At 40.0% G+C, this 23,829-nt stretch overlaps 1 protein-coding gene across 6 annotated transcripts in view; it reads right to left on the bottom strand.

Annotated features, from left to right (window-relative positions):
• Positions 1–16,222, bottom strand: part of TMEM63A (transmembrane protein 63A) — a 33,377-nt gene extending 17,155 nt beyond the window's left edge. For 4 of the 6 annotated variants that reach the window (XR_014953975.1, XR_014953976.1, XR_014953974.1 and 1 more), the window contains exons 1-13: positions 16,012–16,139; positions 14,989–15,256; positions 14,164–14,360; positions 12,211–12,290; positions 10,731–10,794; positions 9,582–9,619; positions 8,294–8,436; positions 5,810–5,861; positions 4,551–4,659; positions 4,111–4,181; positions 3,335–3,415; positions 2,582–2,705; positions 2,098–2,231 (exon numbers count right to left, since the gene is read on the bottom strand). Coding sequence is in view for 3 of the 6 variants with exons in the window: in XM_021543311.3 (XP_021398986.3) it covers positions 2,098–2,231; positions 2,582–2,705; positions 3,335–3,415; positions 4,111–4,181; positions 4,551–4,659; positions 5,810–5,861; positions 8,294–8,436; positions 9,582–9,619; positions 10,731–10,794; positions 12,211–12,290; positions 14,164–14,349 (1,082 nt within the window). In the remaining 3 variants the exon portion in view is untranslated. Of the gene's footprint in view, positions 1–2,097; positions 2,232–2,581; positions 2,706–3,334; positions 3,416–4,110; positions 4,182–4,550; positions 4,660–5,809; positions 5,862–8,293; positions 8,437–9,581; positions 9,620–10,730; positions 10,795–12,210; positions 12,291–14,163; positions 14,361–14,988; positions 15,257–16,011 lie in introns of all 6 variants that reach the window. The other 2 variants (XM_085575898.1, XM_085575899.1) reach the window with 2 other exon arrangements.
• Positions 16,223–23,829: the final 7,607 nt, after the last annotated feature.

Here is a 23,829-nt window from a genome sequence, read left to right as displayed (position 1 = left end):
AATGCTAAATAAGTAATGAGAAAGTCTGGGAATACTGATAAAGGTTTTTGGTTTTTTAAAATTTTGAATAACCTGTGATCAAGATAGAGCTTAAACAACAATGTAACATATTATGCATTAATAAACATTATTTAAACAGTGGCTACCACAGGCCTGAGATCTGTTTTTTTGGAAATAAAAAGCAGTCTTGGTTTAAACTATTTACTGCTTCTACCAACATGAGCAACTCCAATGAGTCATTAAAAAAAATAAAAATCAAAGCCTGAGAGTATTGAAAAAAAAAAGTTTACTAAACACATCTTTACATAATACTGCTGTATTCAAATCAAAGTAAACTAATGAAGTGAGACTGCAGACTAATCCTTTACACTAGTATCAAAACCAGCCAATTTTGTCTTGAGTACCAATTTTCCGAAGAGTTTTTAGCATGCTGGTATTCTCACAATTCAAAATACTAGCCTCTTTCACCTACCCCTAAAATAATTACAGTGCTCAATTCCATCTTCCAATATTATGAGTTGACTGACACTAAAAATATTTAAGGAAAATTTAAACATGCCCAGAATAAATGCTTTCAAAGATCTCTCAAAGGACAGCAGTAGAAGGGCAAGGCACACATTCAGAAATTATTTTATTACAGTAGCACAGAAACAATATATATTATATTTAAATGGAGAGATTCCAAAATGCTTTTTTCTCAGCTGTGGTCTTAACATAAAGAAGACAAAGAACCACACACACAATCACCAAACTAACAAACATAACCCTCAACCCCCCCAGGCCTTTTCCTTACCAGAATTCAAGCAGTGATGTCAGATTGCCAGCATGTTGCAGCAGCAAGTATTTAAAACAGTTGATTATTTTTTGATAGTTTATTTTTCAAAATACATACAGAGCAAGTTTTAGCCATTATTAAAAAGCTTCTACAACCACCTGAGCCTCCAGAACCTCACTTCTGGCATCCTGTTTCTCTCATCCTATTTGAGGGCCCTGAAGAGCAGAGCATCCTAAGGGCACCAAGTAACTTTCTACTTTAATGGGAGCCTCAGCTTCACACATAATTGAATCTAATTTCCCAGGGAATGGAGTCCACCACATTAATTTCAAGCTAAACAAACTAAAATATTTTCAGTTCTTGATCAGAACACTTGCTCAGGGAGGGACTATCCCATCAAAACCGTACACAACACATCAATAGCTAGCAGTGCTTATTTCTTCTTTCATTTTTACATCTCAAAATGTTATTTCATTGCACAATTAGTGATTCAAACAATCACTACTCAGTGAAAGAATAGCAAGCAAAACTCTCTCCAATATACCAAATTCCTGCAAGAAATTCTACATCCTTGAAAAAGGACTTCCTTGAAAAATGGCCTCAAAAACTGTCTCTCTAACATGACTTGAAGGCCAAAAAAATGCAGACAATTTAAACTACAGAGGCTAATAACAGAAAAAAGCATGATGTGTTATGTTGCAATACAAATATTATTCTGCTTCCTTTTACCCACTTTGTGTTAGCAAAAGATGTTTACAGAGTGCCAACAGAACATGAGAGGCTACAGACATTTTTCTCTGCGAGTGCATAAAAGCACAAATTCTGCTATTAGGTCTAAACATATATCTATAACAACAGGTAAGAGATATACAGAATATGTCTATCTATCACCTGTGGCCAGATCCTGACCCTACCCTGCTGAGATGACTTAACTGGCAGTGTAATTTGTACCCACTCTGATAGTTTGGTAATTTGACCATTTGCACAGCAGGAAGTGGAGCTGTCAGTAACTCATATTCAAGAACCAATTAGTCTGGCCTCCTATAAACCTACCCTAATGGACTGATCCCACACAGAAGAGAAAGGCTCTTTAGCCCATTAAATGTCCCAAGCCTTTTAGTTCCTGAGATAATTTCTTCATTCAAAGCACAGAGGCTAAAACACACTTATGGAAAAACTTACCAGAAAGCAAAGCAGAGCAAATCCACAGAATGGTGAAAAAGAAGAAAGGAAGAACCAACATAAGCAAACAAGGGACACAAACAAGAGATCAGTTGTACTAGTTTAGTAAAAAGAGAACAAACACAATGGACAAAACTTACTAGGTTGCCATGGATTTATCTTGAAATGTTACAAAGGCCATTCCCAGTGGGTTATTATGAACAGCTTGTTCCTCTTTTGAATATTCTTCCTCAAGTTCATTTCTAGCTTTGGTATAATAATCTACAGCATCCTCCTGTGGGGAAATTGATGGCTGTTACATGCAAGTACCAGATAGCCAATATCCTCAATACCACACATCTTACACAAACTATAATCACCCTTCCTCATGCCACTCCCACAAATTATAAATCACGTCACAATGCAAAGACAAACAGGAAGATTTTCTTGTACTTCACTTTGTGTGCTAAGATTACATTCCAAAAGTTTCAGGGAATTTCTTTTCTATAGGAATACAAGAACATGGCAGATAAGCTATGAATGAATAAAGAATTTTCTGAAGGTCATGAAACATAATACAAACACTATTTTCTACTCCTGTAATAAGCAACTTAGCTATAACTACAAAAGAACAGAATCTCTTACCCTTTCACATCCTCTAATTTCACAGCAGCAGAACTGACCACATGGCTTAGGGTTGATTTGGACCCTCTTGCCATACTTCTGATGCAGGTGTTCATAGTAAATCAGGCTTTTTTCTGCCTGTTTTCTGCATAGAAAAATACATCCACAATATTTTGCAAGAAAACAGTATCAACATCAAGCTTAAAAATATTATAATCCCTGAGAGAAAAAAAATATGCCAAGGACTGATAGCAAATTATTCAGTCATCAAAGATATTTACATGCAGTTAATTTTCGTTATTTATATAATTTGTTTGAAAGTCTGTGATATCATTATATAGCCTACACTTGTAGTGAGGTTCCAGGAAAAAGAACAAGCCAATGTTATTCTTGAGAGCCCAGAAGAGAATACTTGCCTCTCCTGTGATCAGCACCTCTGGCCAAAGAAGCAAGGTTAGCAGAGTTATTAATTCAATAGTTCACTTTTTTACTTTGCACTGCCTGTCTATAAATAAGTACATCCATACATAAATAATCAGCAAGTCAAAACTTAACTTACACAACAGACAACATATCACACCAACAAGAGATGGGCTGAATCCCATAAAGCTCTTTAAAACACAGCTGAATCTAACTGAAGTCCAGACCAGAACTTGAAGAGCAGAATCCATCTTTAGGATGCATCAGGTTAGTAGTGCTGGTACATGTTGATTAAGGACTAGCAAAACATTCATAGAATTATGCTAAACTCATGTAGGTTACAGAAACAAGTACCTTTTTTTGAAAAGGTTCATAAGCTTGGCTACATCGTAACACAGCTGGACCTCCAGCACAGTGCAAGTTGGGTAGGCATCCCTGAAAGGAAGCAGCAGGTGAGAACAGCAAGAACAAAGTACAATGAGGAAACTGGTTCAAAGAGCAGTACTGGTATCTAACTGACAGCTCATCACTCATTTAACTTTTGAATGAGCTATCAGAGTTCCACAGACAGTTGTTGGAAGTTACTTAACATGAAATGCATAGCTTTATTCCAAGTAAAAGTTGTGTGGGGGCATGAGTGGAAAGTGTGGATACACAGACACTTTCCTAAATTCTAAGATCAGCTAACTTGATTGAAATATAATATTTTCTGAATTTTAAACAGTGTAAAATTAAAAAAAAACTTATCTGCTTGGGCAGGGGAAACTACCATGTCAATTTTACATCTTCTACTCCTAAACAAAGATGGAAAGAAATTTTTTACAAGGGCATATAGTGACAGGATAAGGGAGAATTACTTCAAACAAAAAGAGAATAGGTTTAGATTAGATATTAGGAGGAACTTCTTTACTGTGAGGGTAGTGAGGCCCTGAAACAGGTTGCCCAGAGAAGCTGTGGATGCCCCACACCTGGAAGTGTTCAGGGTCATATTGAATGGGGCTCTGAGCACCTTGGTCTAGTGGGAGATGTCCCTGTCCATGGAAGGGAATTGGAACTTGATGATCTTTAAGGTTCCTTCCAACCCAAACCATTCTAGGACTGTAATGTTATTCCTCAAGGATGGAACTTACGTGAAATGGTTTTGCACTATCTCTTCACTCGCATTTTTTGGAAGACCAGTTACGAACAATGTGCACTTAACCTAGGAAAGAAAATGCGAGTTACCTTTTGTTAAATACATTACACAAGAGAAAATAAGAATATAAAGAAGGCCAAGACACAGTACAATTAGCTGTTTAGTAAAGTGGGAATAAAGGTAGGTAATTCTGATTTTGGTAGGAGATCATCTATTAAGACAGCACCTTCTACATTGGCAATAGGTTACAGCAAAATTTCACAAATCCCTCCCCAGTTCCCTTCTCTCCATCCATCTTCAAAATTCACTCAGTAGAGCATTGCTTTCAGTCAATTCCTTCACATTTATTAGCATGCAGGAGGCACCTTAGCAATTTGCTTTTTTAGCATTATCCATTGGAAAATACACTTTTTTCACTCCAATACAGAAACTTACAATGTTTTCTTCTTTATATGTGACATACTTCATGTGATGTCTCATGAAGACAACAGTCAGAATCAGGTAAACAACAGCAAAAACTGTGTGCAGCCAAAGAAGATTATTGCTGTCAGATAAAACATTAGGAATATGAGAAACAGGAAGAACCAATTGCCCAGCTGATACAAGCAGCTATCAAAATGATAATCAGATCAAAATCTCTCACTGAACACAAAACAAGAAACAAAGCAGCTACTGGTAGTCAGTCACATCTATGCAGATGCCTTAGACAGCCAACAGGATTATTTGCTTCTCATAAAATTCTATGGGTTATGGAGCTAAAAAGAAAACAGATATTCTATGTCATGGACATACTTAGGCAGTGTTTGGCTTTCACTTTCTCATTCAGATGACCTATAGCACATATTATGCTATTTGCCAAAAGGTTTGTTATATACTTTTTAATTTTGCACTCAGCACAGTAAATAATATTCTCCTTGAACATAATCCTTACTTAAATTGAAAACAGCCTCATAAAAGGAGTAAATTCTGCTTTTCTGATAGCTCCTTCTTCAAAGCTTACAGAAGTTTTGTTCTCCAAACAGCTCTTCAGTATTGTGAAGAGCATTAATAATTGCAATTAAACTAAAATACAGGAACCTATTTTACAGAGAAAGTCCAACAAAGCAAAAAAAACCAAAAAAACCCCATTAGTTACTTTGTTTCATAACATGGTTAAACAAAATAGAGATTCTACTAGACATAGCGTCAGGGATGGATGTGGTTTGATCAAGAATAAATCAGATTTGTGCAGTTTTGTACTTCAACTATTTTACAGACTTTTAAAATCACATAGAAGTAATTTTAATTGTAATCTCAGATGGGAGACATATGCACATATATCAATCTAATGTAAGGGAATTTAAATCATCCCAGTTGCACATTCCAGTAAAACTATCAGCTTTACATTCCTTCTGAAGCATTGTTCCCTTTAATGGGAAATTTCTGAAAATAATATCATTGGGTGTGCAGTCATTAGCCAAGGGAAACATGTGGTGTAAGAAGTGGGAGCTGAGAGACCGGAAGCCAAGCCTCAGAATTTCTTATCAGCACTCTAAGTGCACAGCCTGAAGCAGAACATATCCCAGTTTCAGTTGACAGACAGGGATTAAGTTATTCCAACCCCATGAGCCATGCTGCAAGTATCAATTCTTGTGTTTAGAGACCATGGTAGAAAATAGACATCAGTGTAAAGAGTCTGTGCAAGACTTACTCACCTGGTTTGTAAATTTACTATAGTTGTTCTTCCAAAACTATAGGGATCTTTATCTAAGAAGGACAAGAACAAATAGGAAAGTTAACTGGTGCAATGCTTACTGTCAGAAAGTAATATTTTATTCTATTTTTTAAAGAAGTTGATATATTTATTTTTAATGCTGAGCAAGTTATTGATAAAAAGACTTAGAATCATAATCAATGCTGGTTTACTCTGTCCTGTGTTTTAAAGTTGGAAAAAGACACCCCTAGATTACACCACATTCAAGTCATCAAGAAAAACAGTAGAGTGTTTTGAAAATCTAGATCTGGATCTTTGAAGCAGTTCTCTTTCTCCCTTCCATTTCCCTTCATGTCCATTAACAATATTGCTTAGGGATTGAACATATTTCCTTCACATTTTTCTTTCATCTTAACTGAGTTCTTATCTCAGGCTTTTAAGCTGCATTAATTCAGTGCTGATAAAACAGTGCTGACAACCTTGGCAAGGTCAAAAATGGATTTACATGACATTATTTCTCTAGACTGTCAAGTATTTTAAAAAAATTATAATGCAAGTGAGGGAAAATTGAGCAAATGATCACAGAGGAAAAGGAGTTTAATGTATCTAGAAAGTTAAACAATCCTTTTAGCCCAGACTGTTAAACCACATTGCAAGTTAAGTCATCACAACTGAAAGAACTACAAATGCGCAAATCAGCTTACAGTGGAAGAGAAGGAAGAAGGGGAGAGATACTAAAGCTTTGTATTTCCTAGTCTCATAAAGGTTAATCCAGAAAAACAGAAGCTATATTGTCCTGCTTTAATAAAAAACTGATATTGATATAAACAGAATTGCCAAGAAAGAGCTCATAAAAGGGAGGTCAGAGATGGAAGTTCCAAAGGTAAACAATACAAAAAGGAAAAGGTTCAATGTGACAAGAGCTATGTCACAAGAATCTTAAAAACCATGTACAACACTTTAAACATGACCTTGATGAGAGTGATACAAAGCCAGTTAGGAAATGGGATTGTAAGGGCTCATAATCAAAAATGGAAGAATGTATAACCAGGGTTTAACAGACATCTCACTCAAAGAACTCAGGTTTCCCACCAGCAAACTGAATGGCAGACTAGAGGACATGATTATTGTAGTTGTAGGTGCCACACTGGTAGAAATAATCAGGACTGGACTGCAAATTATCTAGTCAGTATTGACAAAGTCTCTGCAAGATTTGTCCAATTTTGAGACACAAACCAAGACATAAAGGAACAATGGGAGAGAGTGTAGCTAGATTAAAACAAAAATTCAAGGCATGGCTGACAATTTTATAATCAGCCAAATGGAAAACATTTCTCATTAAAGACCAAATTAACTGGTTTGTTTATGAGAAAGAGGAAAAGGCAGATAAAAATGTTTATAATTCTCAAGCAGCTACAAGGACTTTGTAAAGAGGAAAAGAATAATCTATTATCTCCAGTGACAGATAAAAAAATTATTTTAAACTAATTGAAGCAAAAGAGGTTCAGACTGGGTACTAGAAAAATATTTATCAGCTGTGAAGATGTTTTCCATTGATAATCACCACCAATAAAAACCATAATGATCAACACCACTTAAGAAGGCATGGATAAAGTTAATCCTGCCTTGAGCCTTTTTAAGCCTTGTCATCTAAGTCTGCAGGAGGTCTGCAATTTTGTTTCTGACAACTGTTTAAAGAGCCCCCTACAATCACAAATTTCATGGCAGACTGAGGGGGTGTGTTGGGTTTGTATGGCCAGGTATAGGTAACAGGGCTACAGGGGTGGATTCTGTGAGAAGCTGCCAGAAGCTTTCCCTACATCCAGAAAAGCCAATTCCAGCCAGCTCCAGGACAGACCCACTGCTGGCCAAGGCCAAGCCAAATAGGAATGATAGTAACACCTCCACAATAACATAATTCAGAAGGAGAAAAAAGTAATTGTGCATATCTAACTGCAGGAAGAGAAGAGCAGAGTGAGAATGTGTGAGAAGAACTCTGCAGACACCAAGGTCAGTGCAGAAGCAAGGGCAGGAGGTGCTTCAGGCACCAGAGCTGAGGTTCCCCTGGAGCCCATGGTGGAGAACCATGGGGGTGCAGAGATCCACCCTGCAGCCCTTGGAGAAGACTCATGCTGGAGAAGGTGGATGCCTGAGAGGAGGCTGTAATCCTTTTGGAGGCCTGTGCTGGAAGAAGGTCCTGAAAGAGACCTGTGAACCCATGGAGAGAGAAGCCCATGCTGAAGTAGGTTTTCTGGTGGGACTTGTGACCCTGTGGGGGACCCATGCTGTGCATGAAGGACTGCACCCTGTAGAAGAGTGACCTATGGTGCAGTAGTTTGTGAAGATGGCATCCAGCCAGAGCAACCCACTAGAATGGTTAAACCACCACCTTATAAACTTTACAAAAAAAAAAAAAAAAAAATCTAAAAAGTTTTTACTATTATATAAAGATGTGTTCTAAGAATACAAAAAAATAAATTCTTACCAAGCAGATCACCTGACAGATTGACAGGCAATATCACACACACAGACAAAATGCTGATAGCAATCAGCAAGCAGATGATGTGACGCTGGAAGGCAAGGTAATGGATGGCATCTTCACCACACCTCTCATGAATCTCATCATCACTGCATCAGACAGAAAAGCACACGGTCAGATTACTTAGTCTTCTTAGGAGGGGTTTATAAACACACATTAAATCCTCAGTCTACTCAAGGACATCCCCATGCCCACCAATCCTCATTGGCTCTCAAAGTGGCTGTGTTCTGTCACAAGTAAATTCAGGTTACAAAAGTGTATTTTTCTTGTGCAATACCACTATACAAACCTTAACACTAGGAAATTTAAGATTGAAATAATAATATGAAAAGCAAATATGAATCCAAATTCTTTTGGACTAGAAGAAGACAAGGTCTTTTGCTGTGACCTCCTGCATTATGCCAGTCACAAGCCTAGCTCTCCAAATTTAAGATCAGTGACAGTATTCACTCATCTCCATAAAGGCTCCCTGTGAGGCAAATTACAACAGAACCGTCTCACTCTTATGACACCCAGCTAACAGGAAATATAAAAGGCTTTGGAGTGAACTCTTACTATCACTGTCAGCAGTTTAGATAATTAGAATAGGAGAACTTGGAAAGGAAGGAACTGAACTAGCAAAAATGGAGAAGGACAGGCTTAACCCCCATCTCTTTCATATTTCAGTGTATCCAAGATAGAAATTGATTTTTAAAGTCCTGATCTACTAAGCCCCAAGAGACATAAAAAACACACATCACATGTCTAACATTCAGTTTCTGGGAAACCCTGGGATGTACTTCCCCTAGTTGGAATTGACTAACCCCAACTAAACCACCAGTTGCCCACAAAAACCCTTGCAGGGAAATCCCACTGCCTGCCTGGGGCCCTACTGGCTTCAAACAGGGGAACACCCATGGGGTACTCTTTGAAGAGTAAAATCCTAGAGTATAATTATTAGCTCTGAATCCATATAAATGCTATAGAGTCACTCAGATTCATACACTGTCCCAAGATTAGGCAGTCCCTGGGCTGCTAGCAGGACAACTGTATCCTGAAAAAGTATTCCCAAAAGGTGACCTTGTTTTTACTTCCTTTTTTTCAACCAACCAGAGGCACCTGTATCAGTGCTTGTATTAAAATTATCTACTCAAATGAGAAAATAACCCCCAAAATTTTGGAATGAAAACCACCTTTCTAAATTAAAAAATATCAAAGCAAACCATAGTTCACTATTTCTGTTTCATATACTTACTGCATCCGAAAAGCAGCAGTAATCCAAGAACAAAATCCCTATAAATTAAAAAAAAAAAAAAAAAAAAAGAGAAGTTTCTAGGAGCTGACATACAAAAAACAGATCCATCCAATTAAGACAAGTCTTTATATTAAGACAACCTCTTAGCTAAAAACCTGTTAGCTTGTTGCTCTGACATATAAGGGTCTAACACAAGTTAATCAGTTAAATGCTTGTTAAAAACACTGCTGTGATTACATTAAAAGAAAGGTTTCTTATACTGGTTTACAAATCCCTCAATGAAACTAGATAGTAGAATTCACATGTCACTGAGCATCCCACTACGGTTCAAAAAAAACCCTTCTCTCTCAAAAGGGCTCTTCTTTCAAGTGAACATTATCCACCTAGATAGACACGTGTTATTCAACAGCTAAATACACAAATAACAATCCTGATCAAACACTAGTATGCTTTTGATGCTCACACAAATAATTAATTGCAAGGCTAGATGTTAAGTTGATGCATTTATATATAAAATGTTGAAAACTTAGGATGCCACCACTGGACAACTCTTGCATGGCTCATTCTGAAGTTGCAACACAAAATTATAGAGGTGTACCAATTCCACAAATTCAGAAAGACCATGGAGGGATCCAGTTAAAAGTTGGGCCAAAATATTACCCTCCACTCCAAACCAATTTGATTATTAAGAGTGCATAACACTATTATTAGCCTCACACTTGCATCCAGTTTGCTCAACACTGTGAGGAAAACAATGTACTGTAAAGAGCAACTAGGTATAATTAGCAATGTGAACACAATGTAGCTTTTTGAACTGTTATCCCAGTACAAATTATCTACTAGTCTTTTTTTCAGTCTCCTCTCCCCTTTTGACACACAAACATATAGTCCCTCTCTAAATTAAAAAAAAAAAACAAATCACCAAACCAGACTTAGAAACAATGACACAAGATACTGGTTTTATGACATGGCAATAGCTTGTCAGGAAACAGAGATTATACATGGTTCTATAAAACCAGTTAACAATGCATTAATAATTTTTGCATGGAAATGAACTTCCAGTTTAATGATGGTTCATTGAACTACATGGAATGGCAAATTACAGCAGATTCCATTCAGAAAGTATTATCAGAACTCTAGAATACTTACCTTATCATATTCAAGATCTTCAGGTATTGATGATGATGTTGACAACCGGTTATATCTTGATTCACTAAAACAGATTAAATTATGCTTTTAAGTATCGTTAACAACAGATGATGGAGCTCTATGGAATTATTTCAACTTTAACAATTCTGACTAAGGGATGTAGAACAAGCACACTTTTTCACTTTTGAAAGCTGTGGTTTTCACCCTGTAGCACATGCCTGACTATAGTAACTTGTGTGTGTCTCATGTTGAACAGAGAGGACATGAGAGCTCCCAACTTGAGAGCACATAACTGAACTTCAAAGAAAATAGCATTTTATCAGGATATTAAATCCACAGTGATGTAATAGAATGCAGTACAGGTTTGGAAGCCTAGCCAGGATCAGATTTGCAAGCTGTCTTCCTGTTTGGATATTCCTCACTACAAGACATCTCTTCTTTTTCCTCCATTGTACAGCCACTGCTCACAATTTCTCTTCACAACTAAATCCCTGCAAAGCCACCCCCTTACACAAAAAATCCTTTAGCAAGGCTAGAAACATTTAGAAACTCTGTAGCACTTAAGAGTAGCAGAGTGCCTGTTTTCATTTTGTTGCTAAAAAGATATGTTGCAATGGTAATTACTGGAGGACACCTGTTAGAATCGGAGTGTGTTCCTCAGTGTCTCTGTAATTTTGGCCAGCAGGCTCAGCTCACAGTCCAGCAGGACAAAAATACAGGCTCCTGGGTGTCTGACTGCTCCAGCCTGTTGGTTTCATGCCTCCACAGAATCTTCATGACTGTTGCCTCAGCCAGATGGATCAAAGCCTTCTTAGTTATTGCCCATTTTATTTTACATCTATCTTTCACAACTGTCCATAGATTACACCTAAAAACAGGGTTTGAATTCTTTCCTGTTGCTCAGTTGTGAATTTACCACAACTTGATTGCACCAGGAAGAGGCTCACTGTTAAAGCTTCCCCACTTTACACATAGACAGCATAGGTTTTAAACGTCCCAACATATCATCCTACATTAAAAAAAAAAATTAAAAAGCTCATTTGAAATATTACTCAAAATTAGTGAAGAATTTCAGAAACATGCAACAGTAAGTTTTTATTTTTGAACCCTTGGGAGATTTTATGGCATAGGCTATGCAGGGAGCTCTGGGAATACACTGGGCTTGAGCCAAGATAAACAAAATGGTTAATATCCCTCTATACAGAAGCACACTGCAAACATCAGTGTGCAGCATGTCAGCAGACAAGCAGCCTACTTCCTTAACCACAACTGGAGGATGAAATTCATGGCAATAGAAACATAGGACTTATGGCTAAAACTACAGACAGTAACTCTCTGAGGGGGGGTGTATTTCACAAAAAACAGTTTGCAAGTGATCTAATTATATAAATGCACCTAATATAAGCCACATTTACTGTACTTTCCTCCCCTCTCCCCAAATGGTTTCAACAAATCAATCTGATTACATTATCTTTTTTACCTTTCAACTTCTGACACCAGTGCAACGCGACCATAGTCCCAGAATCTCTTTCTTATAATGGAAAACAGTAATATTAAAATCTAGAAAATAAAAGAGAAGATATTAAAGTATTTATTTTTCCCATTTCAAAATAATCATTCTTAGGTGTGTAAGAACTGACAAAAAATGCTGTCCTAGTTCCTAAATCAATTATCATATGCCAGCCAACTTATTGGTGGTGATGCTACAGACCAACCTGTCTGAGACCAAAGCTACCTCTCTCTGATCTCTGCAATGTACTGTTAATCTGCCCCCTGTATTTTCCCTTTTTGAAAGAAACAAAGAAAACAAGCAAAAAGCTCAATCACTGGGTATTTAATTTTTTTTTTTTAACAAGTTGCTCTACAGAAAGCAATGAAGTGACAAGGCCTGTTTTGCCATGCATATGTAGCATACACCCTCACCCCTTTGGTTCCTCCTCCATCCCATACCTGTTTGGCTGGAAAGTGGTGTTAGTGATGCAACTTACTGGGATCAAACACTGACTGGCCAGCCAGGATACATGTCCAGATTATCTCTGTGTCAAGACTACACAGCTCATTTCCACATTTCACAATTAATATAACCTTCTTATGCGCACCTTCCTCCTAACAGGGAGGATTAATTTAGATCTTCCTCCTTCATCTGGCCATTAAACTGCTGCAAGCAGGAAAGTTCTCTAGATTCTTTACAACTTTGGTTGAAATTGGCTATAGTATTCTCCAGTTATTAAGCAGGACTGCCAGATAAAAATGGGAAGACAATGAAATACATAAACCTCACTTCCTCTGGAAACCAGCCTAGGAATAGCATATCACAAACCCATCAACTGTCAGTTACTAAAAGGATATGCTGTAAAAATATAATGAAAATAAGAATACAGGAGTTGATAGATAATCCTCAGTACTTGGTACTTGAAGAAGAGAGGAACCTTCTGCACTGCACCCATCTCTTTACTTAACCCTGCTTGAGTGCAGAGTTCAACAGCAAGGAAATCAAAAGTGGACTCAGTGCCTTAAAATTGAACCACAGCTTAAAAAAAAAAAGGCAAACACTTCAACTAAAACTTATTCAATGCTGTGCCATTGGTCACACAGAGCTGTAAATACTGTACATCCTCAGAAAATGGATTTATGGTAACATACACCAAATCAACAGCAAAGAATGCTATTATACAACTTTGAGGAATATCCTCTACATTCCTACAGAATGACCAGCTCAGACCACGGGTACTTCAGGTTTCTTTACAGTAGATTTCTAGAACTCAGAAACTGTTACCCCTTTAATCTATTTTACTACCACAGACCCTCTTCTCAGGCCAATGTGCAGGTCTGCAGCCCTGTTTCTGGTGGCTGAAGGCCACCTAGGTCAAGCTTACAAAAATAACCACAAGCTTAAGTGCAGTTTCAGGCCTGTCCTGGAGCCCCCAGATAGCAACTAATCATAGTCCACCTTTTCTCAGGACTGAGCTGGTCAGTACATTATTTCATCTTCATCTACAGCTTCAGGAAATCTAATTTTTACAAGCTGGTTTTTCAAAAGACAATACAATATGCAAAATGTGTAATTTCACAACTGAGTTAGTAATGGTGTCCCCTTCCTGAAAACCTACCCAGTACTTAAACCCAGATGTTCTTGCAGTTAAGATAAAACATGAAAATTTGAGCTACAACCACAAAATTCACTGGCCCCACAAACAGAGCCTGTAAAACTGCACTCTCCCTAAATCTATACATCTAACCCACAATCCCATCTGTATGCAAACATTCATCAAGACTTGAAAAGCACTATGATGTTCCCAGAATGGCCTCATTTCTTATTCTGAACATTCTCAGAAACCAAATTCCAACCCGACAAATACGAGAATTCGGAACAATCGCACTTTTGAGAAGGCCAGAAGTATTTTAAATACAAGAAATAGAAAACTGGGCTTACAAAAAAGAAGGTTACGTCAAGCAGCAGGACAGTTGGGATTCCACCAAAAGTTACTCCTTGGAGCACGGTGCTGCCCTGGGCAGTGCTGTAGCAGTAAGTCTCATTTGTTCTGTTGAAAGGTGCACTCCTGTTCCCAAAGAAGCCTAGATGAGACTGTCCAAAACCCAGAAAATAGAAAGGGTTCATTTTGTCTATCCCTTTAAGAGAAAAAAAAAAAAAAATTAAAAAAAGGTGAAACCAACTTGTGAAAAGTCTGGCTGTTATTTGTGAGATCTTCACATGTGAAATGTTTTGCAATAACTGGCAGGTTCAGCTACCAGCAGCCCAGACAACAATTCCAGACCTCTAGTGAACCACATTCTCTACAGAGATCTGAAGATAACTGCATAAGATCCTCCCATACATTTAATCTATAACATCTAAATACATGTAACAGTCTGGTCTGTGATTCTAGGAATCAGGGCATTACAATTTTGTTCCTAATTGATGAGCACATGTGAACACACCAGCTTGTGAACTTTGTATTTAAATATCAAAACCTTGAGATCATTAACAAATTCACCACTAATTCCACAGAAAAGAACAACTACACAAATACATATGTTCATTTCTTCTCTTGGAATATTGGGTGACTTTCCTTTTTAAAATAATTCAACTGAAAGGCCAGCACAGCAGTTATTGTATGTCACAAACAAGAAAGAACAAAGAGTATTGCTCAGAGAAGAGATATCTACCTCATTTTAGTCAACTGACTGACCTGATCAGATAATGTAATAGCATATAAGAATGAACGAGATTTGGCTATTGATACAAAGTTCTTTTTACCAGTGCAGGCAATTGCTCGTTTAGTTTGGGGCTTTCCACTTCAAACATTTCCTTTCTTGGATCTTATTTACTTGCTGATTCCCAAGTACTGCTTCATGCGGAACACACTTCAGCTGATAAATTCACAAAGAAACCACTCCCCGAAAAAAACTCAATCCTTCAAAAGCAAATATTCTAGGTCCTCATCACACAGGTCCAGGGACACTTTCAGTATGCTGTGCCTCTAAGAGGAATGCACATGTCTCTGACGACAGCACTATTCTGGATGCTGAAAACGAAACAAACAAAAAAATGACAAATAACTAAAAGCAAGAAAACAGCTGGAGTATACTCCTCCCAAAACAGCATCTGCTAAGTGTTGGGCAGCGTGACACGGTGAGGAAACAGCTGATGTGTTTCATCACAGGGAAAAAAAAAAAAAAAAAAAGAAAAAAGAAAAAACCCCAACAACGCCCACAAAAGTTGTGCCGTGATTCTCTATCCTTGCTTTCTACAGACTGAAATTCAGTGCCGACGCAAAAGAAAGCATTTTGGAAGAGCCTTCGGGAATCTTTAGCACAAGCCTGCACGCTAAACTCTAAGGAACAGCCTGGAGTTTATCAGACACCGCTTCCAATTCTCGAAAGCTGCTCTTTCTAAACAAGCCAGCTGCCGGGCAGATAAAGGGCAGGGGAAGACCTCCCACGGCTGGGGCTGCGCCGCAGGAGCCCGGGGAGCGCGGACGGGCTGCAGGAGCGGGAGCGGCTCCCGTGCGGCGCGGGGACCCCGCTGCGCTCCGGCTCCGGCAGGACCTGGAGCCGCGGCGGGCGGGACCGGCTGCCCAGGAGCACATCGGAAAGCGCAGGGCTCACGCCCGGCGCAGGGAGCGGGTCTCTCCGCTCCAGAGCAGGGCGGGCTGGCTGAGCTGCCCGCGGGGTGGGGACGCTGCTCCCGGAGCTGCGGGGTCCCGCTGAGGGGGTCCCGCTGACCTCGCCCACTCCCCTCCCCGCGGCCCCGCACGCCGCCGCTCCCGCCCTCCCTTACCTGCGCCGGGGCGGCCTCTCCTACCCCCGCCCTTCCCTTCCCTGCCCGCCTGCCCCGTCACCTCACGGGCGGTCCCGGCGGCAACAAGTCGCGGGCTCTGCGCAGGCGCGCGCGGCCCGCTGTCAGCGCTGCCCCGCCCCGGGGCGCGCCCCCCACACGGGCCGGGAAAGTGCCGCCCCACAGGGAAAAGGCCGGAGCCGCCGGGAAAGTGCCGCCCCCTCACTTCCCTCAGGGAACGGCCCCTCAAATAAGCTGAGGGAAAGCCGCGTCTGTCCAGCCTGGAGAAGAGAAGGCTCCGGGCACACCTTATAGCGCCCACCAGTGTCTCAAAGCAGAACAGAGCGTTTTATAGCGCAGGAAAAAAAGCCGATCCCCAAGAAACGTGAGATGTGATTTCCATAGAGACTTGGCGATTTCAGGTCTGGTGAAATGGGCAAGCATGCAGGCCGTACACTGAGATCACAGTGGTTTGGAAGGGACCTGAAATATCATCTATTTCCAGCCCCCCACCATGGGCAGAGACACCTTCCACAAGAGCACATTGTTCAGAGCTCCATCCAACCTGGTCTTGAACACTTCCGGAAATGGGACATCCACAGCTTCTCTGGGAAACCTCTGCCAGTGCCTCACCACCCTCACTCAGAGTGAAGAAGTTTTTCATGTTATCTAATCTAAACCTAGTCTCTTTCATTTGAATCCATTCCCCCTTGTTCTATCGCTGGATGCCCTTGCAAAAGTCCCTCTATGCCCATGTAGAAAGTCCCCCCCCAGCCCTTGTGTAGGTACAGGTACAGGTACTGGAAGGTGCTCTAAGGTCTCCCAGGAGTTTTCTCTCCTCCAGGCTGAACAATCCCATCTCTCTCAGCCTGTCTTAGTTGCAGAGGTGCTCCAGCCCTTTGAGCATCTTCATGGTCTCCTCTGGACTTATTCCAACAGGGCCATGTCTTGTGCTGGGGGCCCCGAGCCAGACTCAGCACTCCAGGTGGGGTCTCACAAGGGCAGAGTAGAGGGGGAGAACCATCTTCGTTGACCTGCTGGCTAAACCTCTTTTGACAGGTAACTCTGAAATAAATTAACAGATTAATGGTAGTAGCATGAACCTTCCATGAAATATGCACAGCGCCTTGTCTCCACACACAACTCGTATGTTGTGAATTGGAAAAAACCCCAAGACCTAAGGAGTTTAGGTTAATGAGTCTATGATAGAGCTGGGATGAGACCAATTCCCAGATATCCACAAGGACATCCTATCCTTTAAGGGGTTCATTACTTCCAGACAACAGGCCAGAAACACTGTACAGCAGGTCCCTGCTGTCCACTCTTCTCTACCCTTTATTTTAGTGTTCCTTCCACAGCCATTTGATACCCAGCATTGCCAACCATCCTCATCCTCCTGTGCCTTCATCCTTTGCCTCTGAATGTCAGGACTGACCTCAATGAGCAGCAGGCATATGAGGAAGAAGAAGATGAAATGATAATGAAATTGTAATGATGAAAATGTGCCTGTTCAGAGGGAACCAGGGACCACTTGCCTTCAAAGGTTTGCACCCCTACCTGAAGCAGCAGTGATGTCTTAGAACAGCAACCCACTCTAAAACCAAACAAAAATAATTAAAGCATTGCAAGGTTCAGTCTGATGTTACATTGACCAAAACCTTGGCTATCTGCTGACTTTTATGTTTAAAAGGAATTCATGTCCCAGCTGCCAAGAAGCTGCTTTCTGCTCCATCTGACAGTCCTGATCCTGCCTCTCCATCTTTAACTCCTTGCATTCCCATGTATTCAGACTGCATGGATTACTTAAGGTCCTGCATGCATAGCTACTGTCCTGCTCCCTGCCACTTTATTCATCCACAATTGTTTTACTTGGCCAAATCCTTGTTTCACTTTCTAGGAGTGCCTGCTCAGTGGGGAGCAGCATCTGGCTGTACGTGTTCTATCTGCCTTCTCCCACTTCATCCCACAAAAAGGGCAAAGTCCTGGTTATCTGCAGTCACTGAGAGACATTTCAAGACAGAATTTCATCACTTACCTAGAAGATGCATTGTAGATAATCTGAGATTTTAAATTGGCTGTAACAATTATGCTAGTTAGAAAATGACATAAAAGTTCTCAGCTCAGATTCATGATGCTGGAATAAAGAAATCCCACTATTGTTGAAGGATGTTAGTTTTACCTTTAAACACTCTCCTCTCTAGGAGATTGGTGGGAAAGTTGTTTGGCATGAGTGTTGTAAAGTTATTGTTCCATCCTGTCTTTTCTGGAACAACTCTTCCTGTGGACAACTTATTTCAAAACAGGATTTCACAGTGGAATAATTATTAATTTCTTTTAAATGAAATACATCAACCATGTACGTGAAGCCTCAGTGTGTTCTTGCAGCTCTTGCATTCTAGGACCAAAATCTGCTTGGGTGATTTCCTAACCTGTTCATACTCTTGATTCTTGTCAGGTTTTTCAAGATTAGGAAGGCTTTGCTTTGGTTAGATTATCTTACTCTGTAGTGTAAAATAGGTAATATTGTAATATTCAGTGATCTCAACATTTTAGTTTTGGCTTTCTTCAGTGTGATGACTTTTGCCTAGCTACAAAATAATTTTCCCTTTCTTTCTGCCACAAGAATAACATCGAGCTTTTGTAATTTGTTTTTGTTCTTCCTCTGTCTAGACAGGCTCTTTAGCTAAGTGGTGTGATTTTGTTTATCTCTAATTTCAACAGCAGAGTCACATTTCCCTCCTCCCTACCTCTTGTAAATAGGGTTTTGTTTACCACTGTCTGTTCTTTTGGTGACAAAAGCCACATACTGTCATTAGTTCACAAACGTTTAATTATGTTGCTCGAGCAGATGGAAAACCACCCTCAGGTCCTAGGGAGCAGGCCAAGAGACTCTGAAATCCTTCCATCTTTCTTTTATTTTGCATCCTCCATATCCACTTCAACAGCTCTTTAGCACCAGGTTGAACAAGTGTGCAGGGTATTTACACTTCCACATGTCACTCTTCCCTTACTTTATTAAATGACCTTATGGCTGGAGAGCTCCCTTGTCACTTTAGTTTGATTTATCACAGCAGGATGTCCCTTGATGGGTGAAATCCCAACAGGACTTCAATAGTCTCTGGAGGTGAGTAGCAGGTGTCTTGAGCTTTGCCATGCGTGGCAACTCTCGCCGTGGTTTCTTCTCTCTGAAGAAACCCATCAGCCCAGCTTGCAGTTCCCTACTTATCTGCCTATTCAAATATACCTTAATGGATTTAATTCAGGCTTCCAGCCTGGCAGCTCTTTGCTATCTTTTAATCTTTGCCTTCATCTGGCAACCTGTTTATGAGCCTCAATACACCACAGGACACAGTGTGGGCATTATGGGATTTTCCTTTGAAAGGTCTGAGCATTAAAATGTTTCTAATATAAACAAACAAGTAGAAAAATCTAGACAGATACATGGATTTAAATGTCATTATACAAATCAACAAGCAGCAAGTCTTGACTTTGACAATTTACCCTTCTTTTCTCTCTATTCTTTTAAATTTTGGCATGCTGCTTCTCATTCATAGGTAATATGTTGACTTTGAAATTGCCTTGCATTAAAATTTGAATGTATTTTTTATTAATCAATACAACATATTATTATACAATGTATTTAACCAAATATATCTAGCGATACATTATAGAAATTTGCTTTTCTTTTCATTTTATGTCAGATAGGAAATGCTGAATGTAGCATTGGTATTGATGCTTGAGCATGATTCATTTTTCTTGTCATCTTCATCAAGTTATACTTGGATGAAAACTGGAATTTTATTAAAACACACAGGAAACTGCAATCTAAAATAGCAATGCTGAAAAACAGGAGGGAAAAGTAGGCTTATTGCAACATACTTTGCATAAACAATTTATGAAGTGGTGAATCCGTGAGCTTCGTCATCATCACCTCTGGGCAGGGTGAGGTTTTAAACCTTGGTTTTTTTGGAGTAGTTAGAGGTGTGGAGAATCCCTTGCTGATATATAGGATTGTTAGGCTTATTGTTAGCCTGTAACAATGCAACCACTGTTGGTGTGACACACTTCGGTACAAAACTAGGGCAAGGTGGCCTGCAGTGTGGGTGACTTCATTGTTTCCTGAATGTACACATTATCTTAATGCTTATCCATGCATTAACCCCATGGGTATGGAACCTGAAGGGACTTAATGCATATGTGGCACAGCACTGACTATAATTAAGGCAGGTCCCTGAGAGAGAGAGGGAGATGGAGAAACCATCTGGCACAATCTGGTTTGTCCCACTGAAGAGGAGAGCACCTGGCCACGTGAGCTTTGGATTTATCAGACACCAGGTGTGCTTGTTACCAGTATGAAATATCAAACCACTCTGAGCTTGTAAAGTTTTCCCATTCCCAGGTACAGCACACATTAGTTTTCCTGAACAACTCCAGTGTCCTCAAGAGCCTCTGTGCTCCACAGTGTCCTCACTGTACACAGTGACTCCTGTTGCAGCACTGCTGAGGTGAGCCCTGGACAGAATTTAGCATCCTTGCCTTAGGTTCTGCTTTCCCTGGATCACAAAGATGAGTAGCTGGTTGTGCAGGAGCCACAAAATGCACTAGGAGATCTTGCAGTCTAAACCACTGGTGGGTCAGTCCAGCTGGGTTTGCTGCAGCCTTGAATTGAGAGTAAATTTTTATGAATCAAGATCTGAAATCCATGTTTTTAACCAAATAGGTCAGAACTACTCAGGATTGATCTGCTGTATCCATGCTCTAGCTGCAGAGAGTCCAGTGAGATTCCCAGCTTTTAGATATAAGAATCCTTTACCAAGGCCTTGGCACAACACTTCCTAGTTTACCGGCTTAATTTCCCTTAAAATGTCAGCATCAAACATGCTGCTTGATCATTCATAAATTTATAGATTAAATATTTTTTAAAGGACTTCTATAATGAGCAGTCTTTTTTTTTTTTTGTCTTCTTTTTTTTTTTTTTTTTTTTGGTTAGGCAAGAATTCCCCCTTCCCACTTCCAGATTTACAGATGAAAAGAATTCAGTGTCCAAACTGTGAGGATTTCAAAGAGCTAGCAAGGTCTGAGTTACAATTTCCACAGCAGCAGTGACTTGGCTCCTTTGCAGACAGAGCAGGAGAGCACGGGGTGTCACTAATGCCAGCAGGATGATCCTGGTGAGCCCAAGCAGGGGGTCAGGTGCCAGGGATGCAAGGGGCAAGTGGCTGGGGTGATTTGGTGTCAGGATGCAAAGTGGCTTAAGCAGGAAGATGTGAAGAGCTGTGGCCATGGCAAACAGGCACAACCAAAGGCAGTGAGGCATTTTCCAGCAAGGAACCCCCTGAAACCAGAGGAGCATGGCATTAGTAGAGCATGACTGGAAATGATGGGGAGCAGCAGCACCCAGCCAGTTCCAAGTGCATGACTGCTGCCTGAGGCACACCACAGGCACATGGATCCTTGCTGTGTGCTTTCTGGCACCTCCACTTTAGGGAAGCAGAGTTGCCTAAATCTGCCCATATCTTAGTGAGTGATTACCTGTTGGACATGTTATCACCATACTTTCTGATTTTCCCATTCTTGTCCCTCCCTGTCCACTCTTTCCTTCCTCTTTTTGTAGTACTTTATTTCCTCACCCCATTCATCCTTTCTCATATTTCCTTTCCTGTGATTCATTCTTTTACTCTCTCCAAATCGCTTTCTTTTTTTTCTGCTTCATCTTTCTCCTTTCAAATGTATGCAAAGGATATAAAGGTATTTCCTGACATCTCTTCCAGCTGGACTGGGCATGTTTGACATTGCCTCATGAGTGGGAGTGTGGCCTAATCTGTGTAAGAATGGAAAGTAATGTAGTCACTGCAAGCTGAGCACATTGGACACACAGGTGATCTATGTATCAATGGAGAACTTTCTTCCCTGTAACAGATGGCAAGAGGGACATGTTTCCCTGAGATACTTTAAGTACAGTAATCATTAGACTCTATTGCTGATTAGAGTTTTGTTGGTAGAAGCTGTGGTGCCTTTGAAAATCAGCTTATTTATTTTGGTGTCTAAATACAGACTTGAAAATTTTGGCCAAGGCAATTTGCTCAAGGTCATAATCCTGACTCAGGGACAGAACTGGGAAGAAAGCCCAGATGTTTTCAGCTCTCCTTTCCTACTGATATTATGTGCAGTTTTAGTAAAGCAGATGTTTATATTTAGATTCACTGAAGTAGATGTTTATATATTCAGGTTATATATCAGATAATGATAGAGTGAGTGGTCAGAATTAATGCGGGAGAAGTTAAGAGCAGGTCCTGTAAAGTGGCACAGTTTCTGGAACTGATAAACTCCAGGATGGAAGAAAGGATCAGTGTAATATGGGAACACCTAGCCAAACTATTGCTGCCTTCACAAAGTGGTGTACCTTTTCTTTTACACCCTGTCTGGGTCAGTTCCTGGGGCTCTACAGGTACAGCTAAGAGAGCAAGTGCTGCATGCAGAGCCCTGCCATGAGCAGACCTGAGATTTAAGGCCCCAAATTGCCAACTGCCCTGGGCAACAGTGAGCCAGGGTGACTGTCATTCCTTTGCACCATAATTCCTGTGAAGATTAGAAGAGTTTCATACATCAATGTAAGAACTTGAACTCATTATTCAAATTATGATAGTGAGAGCATTTCTCAGTGGACATGAATTGTGTTAAGGAACCAATTCCCATCCACTTAGGAAACAAGACAACTGAGTTCTGTTATTGCTGTGCTTTCTAGATCAGTTTCAATGCAACCCAAGCAATAGTATATTTTCATGTCCTTTTATGAATCACAGCGTTTTCTCATTTAGGACAGCAAGTGTTCAACAGTTTACCAGCCTGGGAACACAGTGAAGGCCAGAGGTAAACTTTCCTACCACAAGGGACTGAAAACAAATCGAGCAGTGAAGCTTTGCAAGAGTTTTAAGAGACAATTTTCCAAGTCTGCTTCACATAATGATTTTAAGATTCCTCCCACTGGATTTGCAGAAACTGAACTTCCTTGAGAACATTGTTTTCATGTAGTCTGCCTTAGAAGTTTTCCAACAGATCTGGTCAAAATGATCAAGCATTTTAAATTAATTCTCAGGTCATCTACGTCTTTGCTCATATTACAGTAATTATTTCTAGTTTTGCTGTCACAGGGTAAAATATTCCTTGCTCTATTTTAGAATCAAAGCAGAGAAAGGGGACTAAGAACCCAAGTTTTGCTCAATGAAAAATAGACTCTAAATTCCTTCTTGTACCTTTGAAAAATCTTCTCCACGTGTATGATTTGTCAAAAGATGCTGAGTTCTGCACTGGCAACTTAAATAAAGCCATGGTGCATAGATAAAATAAATTTTAGTCACCATATCTTTAGTTATTCAGCCTGGAAAGCTGACAGATGCCAGCTTCAAATGCATGGCATTTCCTGCAAAATCACATGTCAAAGCCAAAATTAAGGTTCGGAAATGCATTTGGTTGCTATGTGGAAATGTTGGCCATTCCTGGATTAATGGTTTTGAATAAGCAAATGGCAAGGTAAGAAAAGGAAAAAAGAAAAATCAAACAACTGAAGTTTGTATTTCACGCTTCAAGTGACTCGACCAAGTGTGGCTAAATTCCCTTTTAAAATCAAGTGACCATGATGCATCTCCCATGGTGCTGCAGTATGAATGCTAAAAGGATTAAAACTGGTCAGGTCACAGAGCTTTAATTTTTGCTCTTTTAGAGGCCATGTTATATCCAAGACCTTATACTGCTTCTTTACATAGATATGAGTGCATGGCAGGAAATTACATAATTTCCTGTGCCATGAAGTAAAATACACTT

Source organism: Lonchura striata, chromosome 3 (genome assembly GCF_050655825.1).
Source record: "Lonchura striata isolate lonStrDom1 chromosome 3, ASM5065582v1, whole genome shotgun sequence".
Taxonomy (NCBI): domain Eukaryota; kingdom Metazoa; phylum Chordata; class Aves; order Passeriformes; family Estrildidae; genus Lonchura; species Lonchura striata.
Note: the sequence above shows the minus strand (reverse complement) of the source record. Positions and strands in the feature narration are given on the sequence as shown.